Source organism: Eucyclogobius newberryi, unplaced genomic scaffold (genome assembly GCF_026437365.1).
Source record: "Eucyclogobius newberryi isolate DKJ021-1_F unplaced genomic scaffold, fEucNew1.0.hap1 SCAF_6, whole genome shotgun sequence".
Lineage (NCBI taxonomy): Eukaryota > Metazoa > Chordata > Actinopteri > Gobiiformes > Gobiidae > Eucyclogobius > Eucyclogobius newberryi.
This window is the reverse complement of record NW_027316278.1, coordinates 22688436-22706430: the sequence shown is the minus strand read 5'-3', so window position 1 is coordinate 22706430 and position 17995 is coordinate 22688436. Positions and strand designations below refer to the sequence as shown.

Sequence of the window (17995 nt, the reverse complement as noted above, 5' to 3'; positions counted from 1 at the left end):
GTCCTCAATTGCTCGTCTCCAACTGGTCCAAAATGCTGCTGCCCGTCTTTTAACTGGAACAAGAAAATATGAGCACATTTCGCCAATTTTAGCTTCACTCCACTGGCTGCCCGTCCATTTTAGGATTCATTTTAAAACTATTTTATTTACTTTTAAAGCCTTAAATGGTCTCGCCCCTCCTTACCTCTCCGAGCTGCTACACCCCTACACTCCCAGCCGTTCCCTCAGGTCAGCTGACCAGCTACTTCTTACAGTGCCACAAGATAGGCTAAAGCTCAGAGGTGAACGAGCCTTTGCAGTGGCAGCTCCAAAACTGTGGAACAAACTGCCACTCCTCATAAGAAAAGCCTCCTCACTGCCTCTTTTTAAATCGCTTCTTAAAAGCCATCTGTTTTCTCTGGCTTTTAACACCATGTAGTGTGTTGATTGTATGTTTTATATCTGTTGGGAGGGCAGCACCTTTTATTTATTTATTTATTTTTTCCATGGATTTAGTGTGTTTGTTTGATTTAATTTTCTATTTGATTTTGTTTTCATATCTTATTTTATCACTTTTATCCTATTTATGCCTCTGTAGTCTTTTACCTTGCTGTGAAGCACTTTGGAACCCTCTGGTTGTGTAAATCGTGCTATATAAATAAAATGGATTGGATTGGATCTATTTGCGTTGCAGCACCGAAATTTCCCCATGTGTGGACAAATAAAGGCATATCTTATCTTAATATGGTGCCACTGGCTTTTGGTTTCTGGAGCTAGCCAATGCCGCATTTCTGTGTGGCATTCGGTTTTCCTTGTGTGCACAGGATTACTCCTGGTGCTCCAGTTTTTCCTGCCATTAAAAAGTACAATATCCTTTCTCGGGCCAGGACCCGTGAAAATGAGTCTGAATCTCAGTGGGACTATCCTGGTTAAGAATGAATAAAATAGATACATACAGTGGGCTATCGCGTCACTACTCCACCACTCCACTCTCCACTATACACATGCCAAACACTGTCACAATTTCTTGAACATGAAGACAGTTTGCAATACAGATTGAGTACCATTGAGCACCATTACTGTATTATTATCTCTTTATAAACTGACCATTGGGCTGGTGCATAGTTATTGAAGAAACTAGAATATCACAATTTACTCGTGAGTTTCTGGTTGCTGTATTTAAGAGACCATAAAGGCCACATAATTCTTGTAATAAAGATTCAGAGCTCTGGCTCTTTGTCTGCATGCAATGACCACAAGGCTGCATTAGCCAATCTATTTTACACAACACAGTAAACTTGAAGTGAGGTCTATTACAAAAGGCCCATGAAACACAGTGATGAAAGTTCCTTTCACTTACAGATGCAGCGTTGGAACACTGATTGTATTCTAAACGTCACTTGCAGGAGCAGGACACTAGATGGCGTGAATGCTCTCTAAAGTCTAATAAAAGCCATGTATTAAAGCCCTCTGTTCTGAATAAAAAGTCTACACAATATACGCTATAAAATAAGGCCGTGGCTGCAGAGCCGCGGCGCGGTAAAATAGCCTCATGGCTAACCCTAACCCTAACTCTGACCCTAACCCTAACTCCCTAACCCTAACCACAAGACCTGACCCTAACCCGGCGCGGTCAAATAGCCCAGCAGTTTCAGGAGCCGCGGCACAAAATAACATGGCAGTTTCGTGTAGACACTCCCATAAAATAAATACCATAAAACTTTTAGCCTATTAAGCCTGCATTAATCATTGTTATTTAAAAATGTATTTTAAATGTGGGGTAGGTAAAGTAGGTGGTCTTCTACCTGCTGCTGATGGAAACGCTTCAAACCGGAGCCTGGTAATGTAGGGCCAAGTAGTGCTAGTAAAAACACGATAATACGTTGTCAATGATGGAGGACAGCGTTGATAAATTGTAAAATATGATCTCATACGTGTGAGTTAGTAGGTGAGGAGCAGGTACGAGACAGAGGCTCCTGTTGAACATGTTCCTTTGTAAACTCTGTTGAACATTCTCGTCACGTGACTGTGTCGTGACGCCATTGGCTCATGCGGAAGTGCATTTTTCGGTGATGGTGGCGGCCTCGTAAACTCAGCTGCAGAGAGATGTTTGCTTTCTGTAGCACGATCTTTTCTTTCAAATACAATCCTTTGTAGCCGAGCCTCCCTCCGTGAAGCGCGTGTGTGGACTGTCTTTGCTCTGAACCGTGTGTCTGTCTCCGCGGGAGCCGCTCGTGTCGCTCTGGGGCAGAAGACGACATGTCCCTGTTTCAGTCCGCTCTGGATTTTCTAGCCGGGCCCGGTTCCGCCGGAGCTGCCAGCCGGGACCAAAATGACTTCGTTGGACAGATCGTTGAGCTCGGTGACATGAAACTGAGAATAAAACGTGTTATCGCTGAAGGTGAGGTTGCCTTTATGCGGATCGATGTGCATAGGAGGCTGTATGCTAGTTTGCTGCTAACACGCTAACGTCCTGGAGACACAGATAAGACTATTTACTGATGTGAAGACGACACATGATGCCACTCACTCTCGCCGCTTCATTTACACTATTATGAGATACATTTATGCTTTGTGCACTCTGCAATTTCCCTATACGTGGCAAATCAGCTGATCAGAATAATCGGTAACGTTAACCCGATAATGAGATCAGAATTGAACGTTAATGTGTTTATAATTTGAACAAATACACCTGGTGTCATGTGTGTGAGAGTAACTGTTGTATTTGGAAAGTACATTGGATGTTAATGGCACAGCACGTAACTTTTAGTCCAAAAATGGACTGAAATAAAAGCATATATCACAGCGTGTACAAAATGTGCAAAACTATTGATTTTGGAGATCAGAGATAAACTCATGCAGTTCTGTCTTAAAGCCTTTCTCTCTATTGCGATTGTTAGATTCATGTACATCGACAAATATTCTGACAGTATTTAGTATTGTTTTGTTGTTGTTGTTATTTTTGCTTAATTGAAATTATACATTTAGACCTTGTCAGCCGAAACCAAGGAAGAATGTAAATTGTAAAGGGGAGACTTTACCTGCTCCCATTTTATTTATTTATTTTGACAAAATACAAGTTTTTCCTTGGTTAAACAAAAAAGTAATGACTGAATAATACATTAATTGTTCTATTGCTGTATGAACCGATTTTTGCGCTGATATACATTATCATTATTATTATTATTATTATTAGTAGTTTATTTGGTCGGGACAGTATGTCGGATTGTAGCCATGGTTCATTTCTGTCTGTTCTGTCACCTTACCTCCAGTGCCCAGTATGCTAGAGCAGTCCTGACAAAGCTTTACTGATCAGGATCTTGAGTGACTGTTCACATCTTCACTGAAGCCTGTAGTTGATTTACTGATCACTATGGCAACCTTTTCCCGGTTGTTTGGTCTTTGAGTGTGCTTAAAAAGACCCTTCATAGCCATATTATGACCTACCTACTTGCCGGGTTTGCAATTATTTTTGGAGATTTTTTTTTTTTAATTGTGGTGTTTCTTTTGTTGTGGCATCGTTGAGCAAGACACTTAAGGTCAGGTTTCTCCTGTGTGGCCGCTCACTGCTCACCTCTGCGGTTTACTTTACTTGAGTATATGTGCAGTGACCCATTTAGTGCTAGTATTTTACACACATTTTGTTTTCTTAGACAAAGTAAGAATTCTAATTGAACGGGGAGATAAATTAATAAGAAAATCAAAGTGAATATTATTCCTATTGTTGTTTTGTGATTAGAAAAATATAATATTGTATATATTAAGTATTAAAATATATATATATATATATATATATATATATATATTATAATTATAATTATAATATATATATATATATATATATATATATATATATATATATATTATAATTATAATTATAATATATATATATATATATATATATATATATATATATATATATATATATATATATTATAATTATAATTATAATATATATATATATATATATATATATATATATTATAATTATAATTATAATATATATATATATATATATATATATATATATATATATATATTATAATTATAATTATAATATATATATATTATAATTATAATTATAATTGTAATTTGCTATAAAAACAAACTATTAACTATGTGGTTGCAAATCGAGCTGATTAAACGGAAGAAACTTGCTCTGCAATTTTTCTAACATTAACACATTGGCCGAGTGGCAAGCACTCCTGCCTCACAGCAAGATGGTTTGGTGTGTCGACTCTTAGGCTGCCCGAGCCTTTTTGTGCAGAGTTTATATGTTTCTCCCTGTGTCGGGGCACCCAACCCAAAACAAAAAACAATCCGACCAAACCCATCTCAGGTGCTATGGCCCACTGCTAACTGGTTGCCCCAGCAGCATTCAAGGATGAGTCAAATGCTGTGGACACATTTCCATACTCTATATATCTATACATTCATGTTACAATGTGACAATTTCAAATGCAATTCTGGTGCTACAGAAAATGTTTGACAAAATAATTGTGGTTTTCATATTACAATCAGGGCTTGTACTTGGTTCTGATTAAGATCCAGATAGTTCTAGGTAAATCACTGTAGTTTTAGTATCAGGTTTCTAATTTATTATTATCAACAAGTCACTCTATAAGATAATCAGAAGATCATAAGATGATTTTTCATTTTATTCTCAGTTTGTAAATTTTTTGTGCTACACTTGAATCTCAACCAAGACAATTGGTTACCAAGGTAATTGAGTAAGTGAGGAAAGTAAGTAACCCAAAAAAATATATAATAAATATTCACTTTGGTGACTACTGTCCTCCCCTAAGTCTTATGTTAATAAATGTTATGATGTACATTTTCTTTATAAAGAACACATTGTCTGTTTGTCTGTACCAGGGGGATTTGCCTTTGTTTATGAAGCCCAGGACATGGCCAGTGGAAAAGACTATGCACTTAAGGTAGATTAAACAAACCCAGGAAAAATAATTTCTGATCATCTGGCACATTTACTGATATATTCTTACATTTTGTATTTATCCATTGTTTTTGCTCATGTGTTATTGTATATTTCATTCAGAGGTTGTTGTCCAATGAAGAAGAGAAGAACAAAGAAATCATTCAAGAAGTCTGCTTCATGGTAAGCGTGTAGTATTAGTAATTCTTTTCATTTACAGAGTAACAGAGAGTCAGACCTAAACATCACTTATGATAATTTAGTATGCAAACATTCCTTTACAATTGTGTTTACATATCTTAATATTCCCTATAATTGTCTACTCTACATTATTAAGCTGTAGATGTTTGAATGTTTGTGTTTGACTTTTTGGTTTACAGAAAAAGCTGTCTGGTCATCCAAATATGGTGCAGTTTTGTGCTGCTGCTTCAATCAGCAAAGAGGAGTCGGACACTGGACAGGCAGAGTTCTTGATCCTCACAGAGTTGTGTAAAGGTATTACTTACACTTCCTTCCTTTTTCTTACTACAAACCTTTCAGTTGGTGCTTAGTCACTTATTACACAGTTAGATCAGACTAGAAATGCAAGTTGTCAGCACCATTTACTTGCCGTCTTTTGAAAAGTCAACCGCCCTGTTTCCTGCTCTGCTTCCTTTGTTATGTGTGACTATGTGTGACTTTGTCTGCCTCTTTAATTTGCTATAACTTTAGTGCTACTTGGCCGTATGATTGTCTTTTAACAGTGTCTTGGTTTGTTCTTTTGCCTCAGGTCAGCTGGTGGACTTTATAAAGCGGGTAGAGCTACGTGCTCCCATGTCATGTGACACTGTGCTGAAAACCTTCTACCAGACATGCCGCGGTGTGCAGCACATGCACAAACAGAAACCTCCAATCATACACAGAGACCTCAAGGTTCATTTGCTCTTTGAATTCACTTATCGATTGATCCTGTTAAACACTTTAACATCCCTCAAACTGCTATGTGTTGATGTTTTGTAGATTGAGAACCTCTTGATTAGTAACCAAGGCACTATCAAACTGTGTGACTTTGGCAGCGCCACAACTGTGTCACATTACCCTGACTACAGCTGGTCCGCACAGAAGAGGTCCTTGGTGGAGGATGAGGTACTCACAAATTACATCTGTGCATTTTTTAAAATGTCACCATTCATATTTACACTGAAGTGTCCAAAACCTTCTGTACTTCATTTAAGTTCTTCAAATAACCCCAGTACCAAACAATACCTCACACTCACTTAATTTTGCACTTTGCTCCTTATGTGATTGCCTTTTGATCAAACAATGCAAACATATTCTTGTAGATGTACAAAATGCATTTAATTAAGAATGACTTGGAGCAGCATTGACGTCATGTAGAAACAGAAACCTCTGATTCAATTTAAATCTCCTGGTGCTCAGTTCAATTTTGATTACTGCCATTTTCATCATGTACAGACACACACTTCCCACATGCACATAGGACCCAGGGGATACTTGATGATACTGTAATAGGATTTCAGGAATTTCATCTCAGGCAAAGTTTATATAATGTTTTTAATTGTTTTGTTTATTATTAGTGTTAAATGCCCTCCCATGTGATTTCCTTCCCTGATAGATCACAAGAAATACTACTCCAGCCTATCGAACGCCAGAAATGATTGACCTCTATTCCAACTTCCCCATCAATGAGAAACAAGACATCTGGGTATTTCTTTGTCCCTCTACTTTTATATAATGACTCCAAGAGCATGAGTGACCATTGCATTTGTTGTCTTTCTTTTTCTGCAGGCTCTTGGGTGCATTCTCTACCTGCTGTGCTTCAAGCAGCATCCATTCGAAGATGGAGCCAAACTGCAAATTGTTAATGGGAAATACACCATACCCCAGAACGATGTCAAATACACTGTTTATCATGAACTCATACGTACGTAAATATTTTTCCCCAACACCTCGTTATTTTATAAGGCTGTAGTCACAGTTCATGCTACATCAAATATTTTACTAAACCAGAACATGACCAAATAAAGTCTAGATCAGTACTAAACCAATCTCAAACCAGGGCTAGTGTTAACCCAGCCATGAACACCCCGTATAGCTGTTTAAAAACATGTATTTACATTCTTTACATCTTTTTTTTTACAGGATCCATGTTGAAGATGAATCCAGAGGAGCGTCTGTCAATCACAGAGTTGGTCAACCAGCTTCAAGAAATAGCAGCCGCACGTAACGTCAACCCCAAGTCTCCCATTACAGAGGTTGGTGGTATTTATTTTACATTTTTACTTTACCCATTTGTCCCACTGAAGCTATGTATTGCAAGTACCCGTATGTCCCTTTTATATTTTACTGAGAAAAAGAATTCTGAATTTATTGACTTATCTCAGTCTAATATTTATAATATAAATAATTATAGCCCTTCATCCCCAGGGATATAAATGAGGAGGGATAGAAACCTGAAATCTTGTCTAGAGCCCGGCTTTTGGTCTCATCTGCAGTGTGTATGGGCTTTACTGATGTGAACCCACAGACACACAAAGCTTTCTCTATTGACTTCCCTGCACTTGCCTCTGTCCAGCTGGTGTCGTCCATTAGGCTCAAACCAGACTCCGAGGAAATGAATATGGCAAAAACAAGCACTGTCAAATCAAATCTATAAGTTGCATATTACTAAATATAATTGAAAATGTATAGGTATTTACGATTAAATATAAATACTATTTTTATTTAGTATTAAACAATATTATTATTAAACAGTTGTATATCAGGGAAAAAAGTGACCAAACAATTTAAATATGAATAGAATTATAATGTATATTCAACCAATTAAATCATCCATTACGATGGAAAGATTTCAATGGGAATCCTTGTCTGTACAGGAGTAAAGTCTCAAGTAAGCTTTACTCCTGTGATATTTTTTATACAATGTTCTGCTTGAACTTAGTTGGTAAATATCAGAGTAAATGCACATTGCTCATTGCCGATCTGATTAGCCCTGCGACAAGTTGGCCACTGTCCAGGGTGTACCCCGCCTAAGGCCCGAAGTCACTGGGATAGGCTCCAGTCACCCGCGACCCCGAAAGGGAACAAGCGGTAGAAAATGGATGGATGGATGGATCTGATTAGAGTTAAGCAGGAGTTTCCCTCCTGGACCTAAGAAGATTATTTTCCTCCCACTTGCTTTCCTCCTCCTCTCTGCACAGACATATGGAGAGGCAGACGGAGGTAGACATTCTCCCAAGGCCGAGTGCAAGCAACGCTTTACATGACTACAAATACGTCTTGGCACTTCATCCAAGTTTTCAATGGATGTAGTATTTTTCTGCCTGGATTATAATTTTTTTCTTCTTTTTTTAGTGCTTAATTAACACATTTATATAAAATATTTCTTAGAGTTTAGCTACAATGTTAAGTACGTATTACTGTTGGCGCCCGGTTTCTGATGGCTATGAATGTCTGCAGCTGCTGGAACAGAATGGAGGCTTCGGCAACAATGGAGCGCAGCCGCCCACACAGATCCAAAACGTCCACAACAACGCAGGTACTGGTCTGACCCTTCCAGTCTGTTGCTTTTCATTAGGGCATGATCAGAAAACTGGGAATGCCTCACGCATACTGTATCCTGTTTTTTTCTACATACATACTGCTCAGAATATTGGTTTGATGGAAATGAAAAGCAGAACGTACTCTCTTGCACTGGAGTTGTTAGCCTACTTCTGAAAGACTAAAGGTCACGACTTACCTGTCCTTCGGTCACAGGTCTTTACCCTTAAATGTGTGGCAGCTGTTTGACCAAAGTAAGTTTCTGTCAGTCAATTAATAATTGATCGTGTTTTGGTTTATAAAAAGACAAACATATTCTTGAAAATTGGATGAATGATAGAATTGAAAGTTTATTAATATTGTAAAAACTAAACATTGACTATTCAAGTTGGGTAGGTAACAGTGTGAGCGTTCACTTAAGGCAATTTATTGATGTCTGTTGTTGCTCATATAAACTGAGGTTTCTAGATTTAGAAGAAAATGCCCAATGCCGGCTGTTGACTCCATATTAAGAGGATTGCAGTGAACTCTAGTTCACCATCTGTCAAGTGGACAAATCTTTCCTTGAGGAGTCCCCAGAATTTGTTGCTTTGCTTTTTTCAAAAGGTTTAGATTATTTTAAAAAAAAATGTATATAATTGAGTCATACATGATAAAGTAAATTACTGATTGACAAGTTTAAAGGTACTAGCTTTGTTGTTTTTTGTTTTATATAATTTTAGGCGCTTGTAATTGTATTGTCTATTTCCATCACTTTAATCAAATTATGAAATTGACAAACAAAAAATATTCTCATATTTTAATTATTTGAAAATAGTAGCTGTACTGTTAATGTATTTTCTTTTCACCCCTTTATTGCAGGCATATATGATCCTGACCAGGCTGGGAGTGGTCTTCTGGATATTTTGAGGGGAGGGACTGAGCGCTTCCTCACCAACATAAAGGACACTTCATCTAAGGTCATCCAGTCTGTCGCTAGGTAGGACGCACTGCTTTTACACTGTGATTTAATCATATCCTGAACACACTCCATTGTCAAAACATTACAAAAAGTTTTAATTTTATTTGCTGCGTCGCTTAAAAATATCACACTTTCCCATTGTTTGTTCCTATTTTGTTTATTTTGTTTCTATTCTCTGTCCCAATCCCTCATGGCCCACTATGTGTCCATCAACCTAGCAACCCAAGGTAAATACAGGTCCCTGAAGTGTGCCATGTCCAGCTCTGTGTTTTCACTCTGTTATAATTCAGAAGAAAACCTCTCTAAATCTGCGCTTAGCTTGCTCCTATAAATTCACTCATTGAAAACTAGGTTAAATGAAGCATGTGATGAATGTCGTGCTCTTCATTAAATAATAAAAAAAAAAACAGCTACTTTGTGCACTGTCCGTCCAAATATCCAGCCACACACAAATGATTGCGGATCATCATGGAGCATTTATAGGTCTTATACACTCCACAACTGTTTGTCAAATGTAAGTTAGAAAGAAAAGTAATATAATTTTCTTCAATTGAACACAATTTTAATGTTTAGCAGTTTTATGTTGGCAACACAACAGCACAACAACAGTGTGGCTGAATGAGTGATCAGTATGTGCCGTACTAAACAAACATTTAGCTCCGTTACGCTAACCATCACCATAAAACCTAATTCCATTGTAATAACTGTCTTTTTTTGTAACGTTATCATCAGCTTCTAGGCATCCGCGTCTGTCTTTGTCATAAACCCTTTGTATGCTACAGTGTTTTTGATTTGTGGTTTTAAAATATTCTCTTTACTGTGTGTTAGATATTAAATCATGCCCATATACGTGTACAATAACAACCTTTCTATTAGCAAAACTACTTGTTGCTTGAAGTATAATTTGCACTGCCATATTGTTTATGTAGTGCTGTTTTGTGACTCCTCTTCTCTTCTGTTGCAGCTATGCCAAAGGGGACTTGGATATTTCATACATTACCTCCAGAATAGCAGGTGAGACATTTGAAATTAAATTGTTTTGTTGGGCAGACGTATGATGGATTTGTGCGTGTCTGTCTGTGTGCAGTGATGTCGTTCCCAGCAGAGGGGGTTGAGTCAGCGATAAAGAATAACATAGAGGACGTTCGCTTGTTCCTGGATTCCCGTCACGCAGGCCACTATGCTGTGTACAACCTCTCTAAACGCTCCTATAGACCTTCACGATTCCACAACAGGGTACGTGTTGTAGTCACTTCCAAAGAGTATTAAGGCATTGCTATGCAAAGAGGAATTGTAGTTCCGATTAGTTTGTATTAAGAGTACAATTCGTGTTTGTTTAGGTTTCAGAATGTAATTGGCAGCTGCGTCGTGCCCCTAACCTCCGAAGTCTCTACAGTGTATGCAAAAACATGCATCTGTGGCTGAAACAAGACCAGAGAAACATTTGTATAGTTCATTGTTTGGTCAGTATATTTTTTCTATTCCAACTAACCAGTTATGTACAAGGTGTGTATTCACATGTACGTGGTTTGTGTCTCTAGGATGGCAGAGCAGCGTCTGCAGTGGCAGTTTGCTCCTTCCTTTGTTTCTGTCGCCTTTTCTCCACAGCTGAAGCTGCTGTCTATATGTTCTCAATGAAACGCTGCCCACCTGGAATTGCGCCTTCACACAAGAGGTATTTCTAGATTTTTAAGGACTGCAGTGAAACTTGCATTTTGTTTTCTATAAATGTTGTGTTTTGGTTAGGTATATTGAATACATGTGTGACATGATGGCAGAGGAGCCCATCATTCCCCACAGTAAGCCCATAACCATTCACTCCATTGTTATGACACCTGTGCCACTGTTCAACAAACAACGCAATGGGTGCCGACCTTTTTGTGAAGTTTACGTTGGAGACGAGCGTGTTCTCACAACCTCTCAAGAGTACGACAGAATGAAGTAAGTTGCTTGCAGGATCTAAAATAAAGATGAATGCTCTGCCTTTTGGGTGGTCTGACATATTCTGTGTGTTCATATCATTTTAATTTGACAGGGACTTTAAAATGGAGGATGGAAAGGCTGAAATTCCTCTGAATGTGACAGTCCAAGGAGACGTGCTGGTGGTGATCTACCATGCAAGATCCACACTGGGAGGACGTCTACAGGCCAAGGTCGACATACTCTTGTATTATTATTTATGCATCATTTATTAGAGAGGTTAAAACAATATGGTGTTAATTTTTAAATTATGTGTTGACTAGATGGCTTCCATGAAGATGTTTCAAATTCAGTTCCACTCAGGATTTGTCCCAAGAAATGCAACCACCGTAAAGTTTGCAAAGTATGTTTTGAAGTTTCTAGTAAAAATGACATTCTCTAATCCATGCATGAATTATGTGAGCATTTTATTTGTACAGGTATGACTTGGATGCATGTGACATTCAGGAGAAATACCCAGACTTGTTCCAGGTCAACTTGAATATTGAAGTTGAACCAAGAGATCGACCAACCACAAAGACTCCTCCATGGGAGAGTTTCCAGACCAAGGGCCTAAATCCTAAAATCCTTTTCTCCTCCCGAGATGAACAGCAGGAGATTCTGAGCAAATTTGGTAATTGACACTTGAATTAAAGGTTCATTTTCCTTCAGAACTGTCCTAGCTAAAATGTGTTTAACCAATTTGTCAGTTTTTATACTTGACTCCATGTTCTAAAAAACATCCTTAATTACGATCCTTTCAGGTAAACCCGAGCTTCCTCGACAGCCTGGATCCTCTGCATTTTATGATTCAGAATCGCCTCAGCCAGCACAAACCCCAGACAGCACAAATGTGACAGAGATTGAGTCTCCTGGCAGCACGGACACCAATGCAAACGACTTCTTTCAGACCCTTGACTGGGAAGGTACTCATTGCCCATTGTCTCTATTGACCATGTATAGAACCAGTGTAACCGGCCGTGGCACTGCTGCGTTTCAGATGCTTCCTATCCTCATGATGACGGTCAAACTGGCGGATCCTTCAATGACCAGGACACTCTGAGTGATCAGTCTGATGGCGAGTCTGTGTCTTACTCTGCTCCAAGTGGAGAGCCCTTGTCACGAGATACAAGCGAACCACTCTTTGATGCTGATTTCCAGGTGGGTCAAGTTGCTTGAGCTCATCAGCGTAAACTTGAGTGTGGCACAAAGATGTTTTATTTTGTTTTTGTCTTTTCCAGACACCCGCTCCTATTGCCCAGGACCCTCCCGCAGATACAGCCGACCTCTTGGGGTTAAACTCCGATCCTGTTTCCTCGTCCTCTGGTCCTCGGCCAGCAGCACAAAGTGGCATGAAAGCCGCCTCCAGCAACAGTGACCTCCTTAATGATTTTTTTGCACCCCCTTCTGGAAACTCAGGAACAGTGCATGAAGACTTGTTCTTTAGTGGAGCCCCCCGAGACCCAAAACGTAAGTTCACTTTTCTTTTTCTGCAGTTACAATATCACTTCTGGCTCCTACTATTATATTCAGCTTTCTCATTATGTCCTACAGCCACGGGCGACTTGTTTGATCCCTTTGGAATGGGCTCTGGCTCCAGAGCAGTCTCCTCTCGTAAAGAGTCCGGTCCGGACCTGTTTGAAAATTTTCTGGGTTCTGAGAGTTCTGCAACCAGTTCAACTCCGAGTATTGCTGCCCCAGCTTCAAACACCAGTCTCTTCAATCTTAGTAAGTGGGAATGATGGTACTCTTTTTATTTTAGTTTGTGAAATGTATGGTAACAACTTATTCACTTTCTAATCTTGTTTTTGCCCCATCAGACAAACTTGTTAATGACACCCCTAAAATGACATCCTCAGCCAGTCAGCCCGACCTGCTGGGAGGCTGGGAAAGCTGGGCCACAAGTGGTTCTGCCGGCATGAGTTCCTCAGCGAGCAAACCTAACTACATAAACACAGGTACTAATAGACACTGGTAAAACAAACATTTGTACCTGGTTTGATTCACACTTGTAACAGGTTTTGTTGTCTGTCCGGACACAAGTTCTGTCGTTCTGTCCTTAGGCAGGATAGTTCATCCACCTTGCAATGTTTTAATGTGAGTGTGTAAGTACGGTAGTGCTTGGTGGTGGTTGGAGAGGCTGTTGGCACAGATCGGCAGCTTCGCTTCCGTCGGTCTACTTCAGGGCAGCTGTGGCTACAAAAGTAGCTTACCACCACCAGGTGTGGGATAACTGAATAACCAAAGTGCAGCATTTTGAGAGACTTCAACAAGCCCGTAAAGTGCAGCTCGTTTGGAGAGGCCAGTGAGCAGGCCGTTACAGTTAATATATTGTGATGCTATAGTTTAATAAACAGCAATAGGGCTGCATCAATTACACAAAATAATTGTGACTAATTGACCATCAAAATGATTGTAGTCGCATTTTGATAATCGAATTGTCATTTGGATTTTTTTGTTATCGATTTTATATAGTGACTGTTCTTTTAATTAATCAATTATTTGTTTAGATTGTGAAAGGCCTGTGAATATGAGAATTTTAAATATTTTGACCCAGCCACAGTGCTAAGGAAATCCTGATAGAATATATTCACAGACAGTTATTCCATTACAGTTATTCCATTACTAAATTACGTGACATTTATATTGGTTATCTATTCTAATTTGTTTCAGCCCTAGATTATACAGACTAAAACGCATGCAAAATATGTTTTATAACACAAAGGGCAGCAGTAGTATATAAAATGGCTAAATACAATAAACTATTTCTATCTTAATTTGTATGTATTTATTTCTAATTGTTTAACTAATCCATAATATTATCACTAACAAGTCAACTACTAAAATAAGTATTAATTGCCGCCCTAAACAACAGCAACAGCCGTAACAACCTAATTTCTTTAAAAATATGTAGGCTCTGCACTTTCAAGTTGTATTTGTGTAATAATAATACTTTGTGGCTTTTATTTCTTTCACAGCATCTGGTGTCTCCTCTATGTCAAAGGCAAAGTCTCAGACATTTGATCCTTTTGCTGACCTGGGAAATTTAAGCTCCAATTTACCTGGTAAGAAAAGTGCTGCCTTTTTTAACAGTTTGTCTATTCATCCCTTTATGTCTCGATTAATTGAAACATTTACTCTTTACAGGTTCCTCAAGTAGTAGTTTTTCTGCTACCTCTTTCAACACAAAACCTGCATCCTCTTCATCCACTGCTAAAACACAAAACCAGTCGTGGCACCCGGGGAGACCTGCCTCAGCACAGAACAAAGCCTGGATGCCATCATCGGGGTCTGCGTCCATTCCCAAACCCCCACCGGCACCACAGCCCCTCAAACCCAACTACAACCTCAACTTCGCCAGTGTCATCGGCGGGAGAGAGGACCGGGGCCTGCGAGGGCCCAGCTTTGGTGAGAGTTGCCATAATATCACCTCAGCTAGTATGATTGATTTTTGGCTGTAATGTTAGCTCTTTGAATTAACCTTTTTGTTATGATACAGGTTTAAAGCCAAAAGTAAAGGAGGAAGACTTTGTGGACTTGCTCTCAACTCAGGGCTTTGCTTCTACATTTGATAAAAAGGGACCAAGGACTATAGCTGAGATGCGAAGACAGGAGATGACAAAAGAAATCGATCCACTCAAATTACAGGTAATCTGCTCATCACATTACATGTAACGCTAAACCGCACTATCATCAGTTTTGATCGTCGTGGTGCTCTGTGTTCGGTAGATTCTGGACTGGATTGAGGGGAAGGAGCGCAACATCCGCGCCCTGTTGTCCACTCTCCACACCGTGCTCTGGGAGGGGGAGACGCGCTGGAAGCAGGTGGGCATGGCTGACCTGGTGACTCCAGATCAAGTCAAGAAGTACTACAGGAAGGCTGTGCTGATCGTCCACCCAGATAAGGTACAAGTCTAATCTTAACTTGAATGGCTAAATTGATTAACGTGTCTCAAATGTATTTTCTTTCTTATAGGCAGCTGATCAACCATATGAGCAATATGCAAAAATGATCTTTATGGAACTAAATGATGCCTGGTCAGAATTTGAAAACCAAGGATCAAAAGCCCTGTTTTAAGAGTGTCCAGGATCCATGCCAGATCAGATGGAACTGGTCTGGGCCTAATCCACATTTGACAAAGGGTTAGACTGTGCCCACATTGGGCCTTAGGGGTGAGCCTCTGAGAGGTGTCCTCTCTACATTCCCTTAACCCCGAGTCTCTGCTTGCATTTCTCTGCAGTTTCTACACAAAAGGGAAATGTGTTCTGCCTAAACGTGGAGATTATTATGGACATACGTTTCTGCCCACAGACCTGGCAATTAGGGTAAAGTCACTGCCTCCTTTTACAAAGGCTTCAGCGGTGCTGCGAAAATAATGTTGAGACCCAGTGGACAATCAGAGGTTAAAAAAAAACAAAAAACAGGATTTTAGCAGTGACTAAAGCATACAAGACTGCTGGTAGATGCTCTTTGAATCTGGTTTGTCATGCAAGCAGAAGCACTCCATCGTGAAATTGTCCTGTAGCTTTTGACTGGCGACACCAATGAAATGTCTGTGCAATCTTCAGCATGCAATCACACATTTGATTACTGACCAATTCCTTAATGTGATCATCGAAGAAAATCAAATATTGAAGAGTGGTCACAGCGAAAGCGTTTGACTTGCCTCAAAGGCTGAAGAAAGAAGTGATTGGTGCTGCCAAGTCCCATGAATATTTTAAAGTACCACTGCTGCACCTTTTGAAGGTGACTCCTGGGATTTTTTTTTAACCTCTTTTTCATAAAGGTGCCTGCCCAACACTACAGCTCTACTGCTTCTGATGTTTCAGCTCTTCACACCCCAAATCCGGTCTAAACCTGCATCCTCAAACTTCTGGCTTGTGAATGGGGAGCAGCCCAGTATTATTCTATGTGGGCTGTTGTTTTGAAGTGCTCTTTTTATTTTGTAATGAAAAAGTTGTCCTTCCTGTGAACTGCATGCTGTTACACACCAAAGCCTCTGAGCAAGGGTGAGGTGTGTTCAAAACCATAGCAGGGTATTCCTACATGGACCAGGTCTCATTCAAGTGCTCTTTCCTTGTAGCAGAAATGTCTACCAGCTCAGTCAGGCTATTGCTTTGACTGGCGTATGTCACGGCAGCCCATCTTTTTAGCAAGGCCTGCCATTTACTGTGCAGTGCAGAGTTCTATGTGATCAAATGAAGGACAATGGACAATAAAAATTACAACGCTTTTATCATCATTATTATTTGAGTTATGTCTTTGTCTGAATCATCCAATTAGTGTAAATAGAAAACTCCAAGTAAGGTGGCTCTGTTTGGATTCCAGCCTGGACAGATGATTGGGTCCAGAGCTCCATCTGACAGTGTGAATGTGCAGAATGTGAGTGGACTTGCAGAGGAAGATAATGAAAACCTTTTTCAACCCTTATTTTTCAGACACAGTTGTATATTTTTCCATTGGTATTCTATCTTTTAGTCTACATATTTTACCTCATGGACCAATCAATTTATCCACTTATTTATTATGTTTTGGGCTGGGGTAGTGGGTCATGGAGATGTATTGATGAACATGATAGATAATATATACATTGAACGTGGTGGCTGAACAGAATCACATTGAACTTCTGTGTTTCATTCCAAAGCATCTGTTATTGACAAGAATGTGCTTTTACTCTTAATATATCCTCTATTGGTAAACTCTGTCCTTATCATTTGTATAGTCTATAGGCGTTTGTCTTATTCATTTGATTTGGTTTAACAATAATTGAAATTCTAACCTTTGGGGCCAGTGGATTCAAGCCTCATCTTTATCAGAATGATTGTCGTTTTAAGGATGAGACATGAAAAATGACTACTTGGCAGTGTTTACTGTACCAAAATTACATTGTTCTAATATGAATGTAAATTTCAATGCAAAAAGAAGATAATTAAAATATTTGATCTGATTCGTCTTTATTATCCACCTACTATGACTGTTCATTCATTCATTTTCTATTGCTTGTGCCTGTTTGGGGGTGCGGGTGACTGGAGCTTATCCCAGTGACACACAATTAGTCACTCTCAGGTTCATTAACTTGGGCCAAATCACAGTTGCCAATTGACTATTTTGACTGCGGGAGGAAGCTTGAAAACCCGGAGAACCAAGGATAACAATTGATTGTGATGTTGGTCTGGTCCGGGAATCAAACTTGTGATCTCCTTATTGGGAGGCGAGAGCCCTAATGGCAGAGTGGTTAGAGCCTAATTAGTGGTTAATGTGACAGTGCCATGTTAAAATCAAATCCTTACATTCTAAAAGGAGGAAAAACATACAAATTTGAAATTATTTGAAAGTTTTTTTTTTATTTCTGAACAATTTTAATGCAGAATTGTATTGTATTTACTGTGAACAATGTGTATTTTAAGGAAACGTTTTTTACTCATAGAAAAAAAAAAAAAAAAACGTTTAAAGGTCAGCAATTAACACAAAACAAGAACCTCCACTTCCTCTGGTCCATACAAATTGAGTAAGAAAAGTGAGTTCATGCTTAATCATAAACATTACTCTCCAGCAGCGGTGGCAGTATGCCTAAACCGTTAGGACTTTTAGCATTGCACAAATCGTTTTTGAAAATAGATGA

At 39.1% G+C, this 17995-nt stretch overlaps 1 protein-coding gene across 3 annotated transcripts; it reads left to right on the top strand.

Moving 5' to 3' along the window:
• The first annotated feature begins 2019 nt into the window (after positions 1 to 2019).
• gak (cyclin G associated kinase) lies at positions 2020 to 17341 on the top strand. 3 transcript variants are annotated; one of them, XM_072434121.1, is made up of 29 exons: positions 2020 to 2380; positions 4855 to 4916; positions 5036 to 5095; positions 5293 to 5407; positions 5682 to 5824; positions 5912 to 6037; positions 6528 to 6617; positions 6701 to 6836; positions 7055 to 7167; positions 8372 to 8450; positions 9314 to 9431; positions 10378 to 10427; positions 10501 to 10649; positions 10754 to 10876; positions 10955 to 11088; positions 11160 to 11354; positions 11449 to 11566; positions 11657 to 11736; positions 11813 to 12006; positions 12137 to 12298; positions 12373 to 12533; positions 12614 to 12842; positions 12927 to 13100; positions 13193 to 13330; positions 14351 to 14437; positions 14520 to 14780; positions 14872 to 15020; positions 15102 to 15278; positions 15349 to 17341. In XM_072434121.1, the coding sequence occupies exons 1-29, from the start codon at positions 2239 to 2241 to the stop codon at positions 15448 to 15450; spliced, it is 3867 nt and encodes a 1288-aa protein (XP_072290222.1). In that variant the 5' UTR covers positions 2020 to 2238; the 3' UTR covers positions 15451 to 17341. The 3 variants fall into 3 exon arrangements, with proteins under 3 accessions (XP_072290222.1, XP_072290221.1, XP_072290223.1); XM_072434120.1 differs by having other exon boundaries at positions 9311 to 9431; XM_072434122.1 differs by having other exon boundaries at positions 9311 to 9431; positions 14351 to 14439; positions 14549 to 14780.
• Positions 17342 to 17995: the final 654 nt, after the last annotated feature.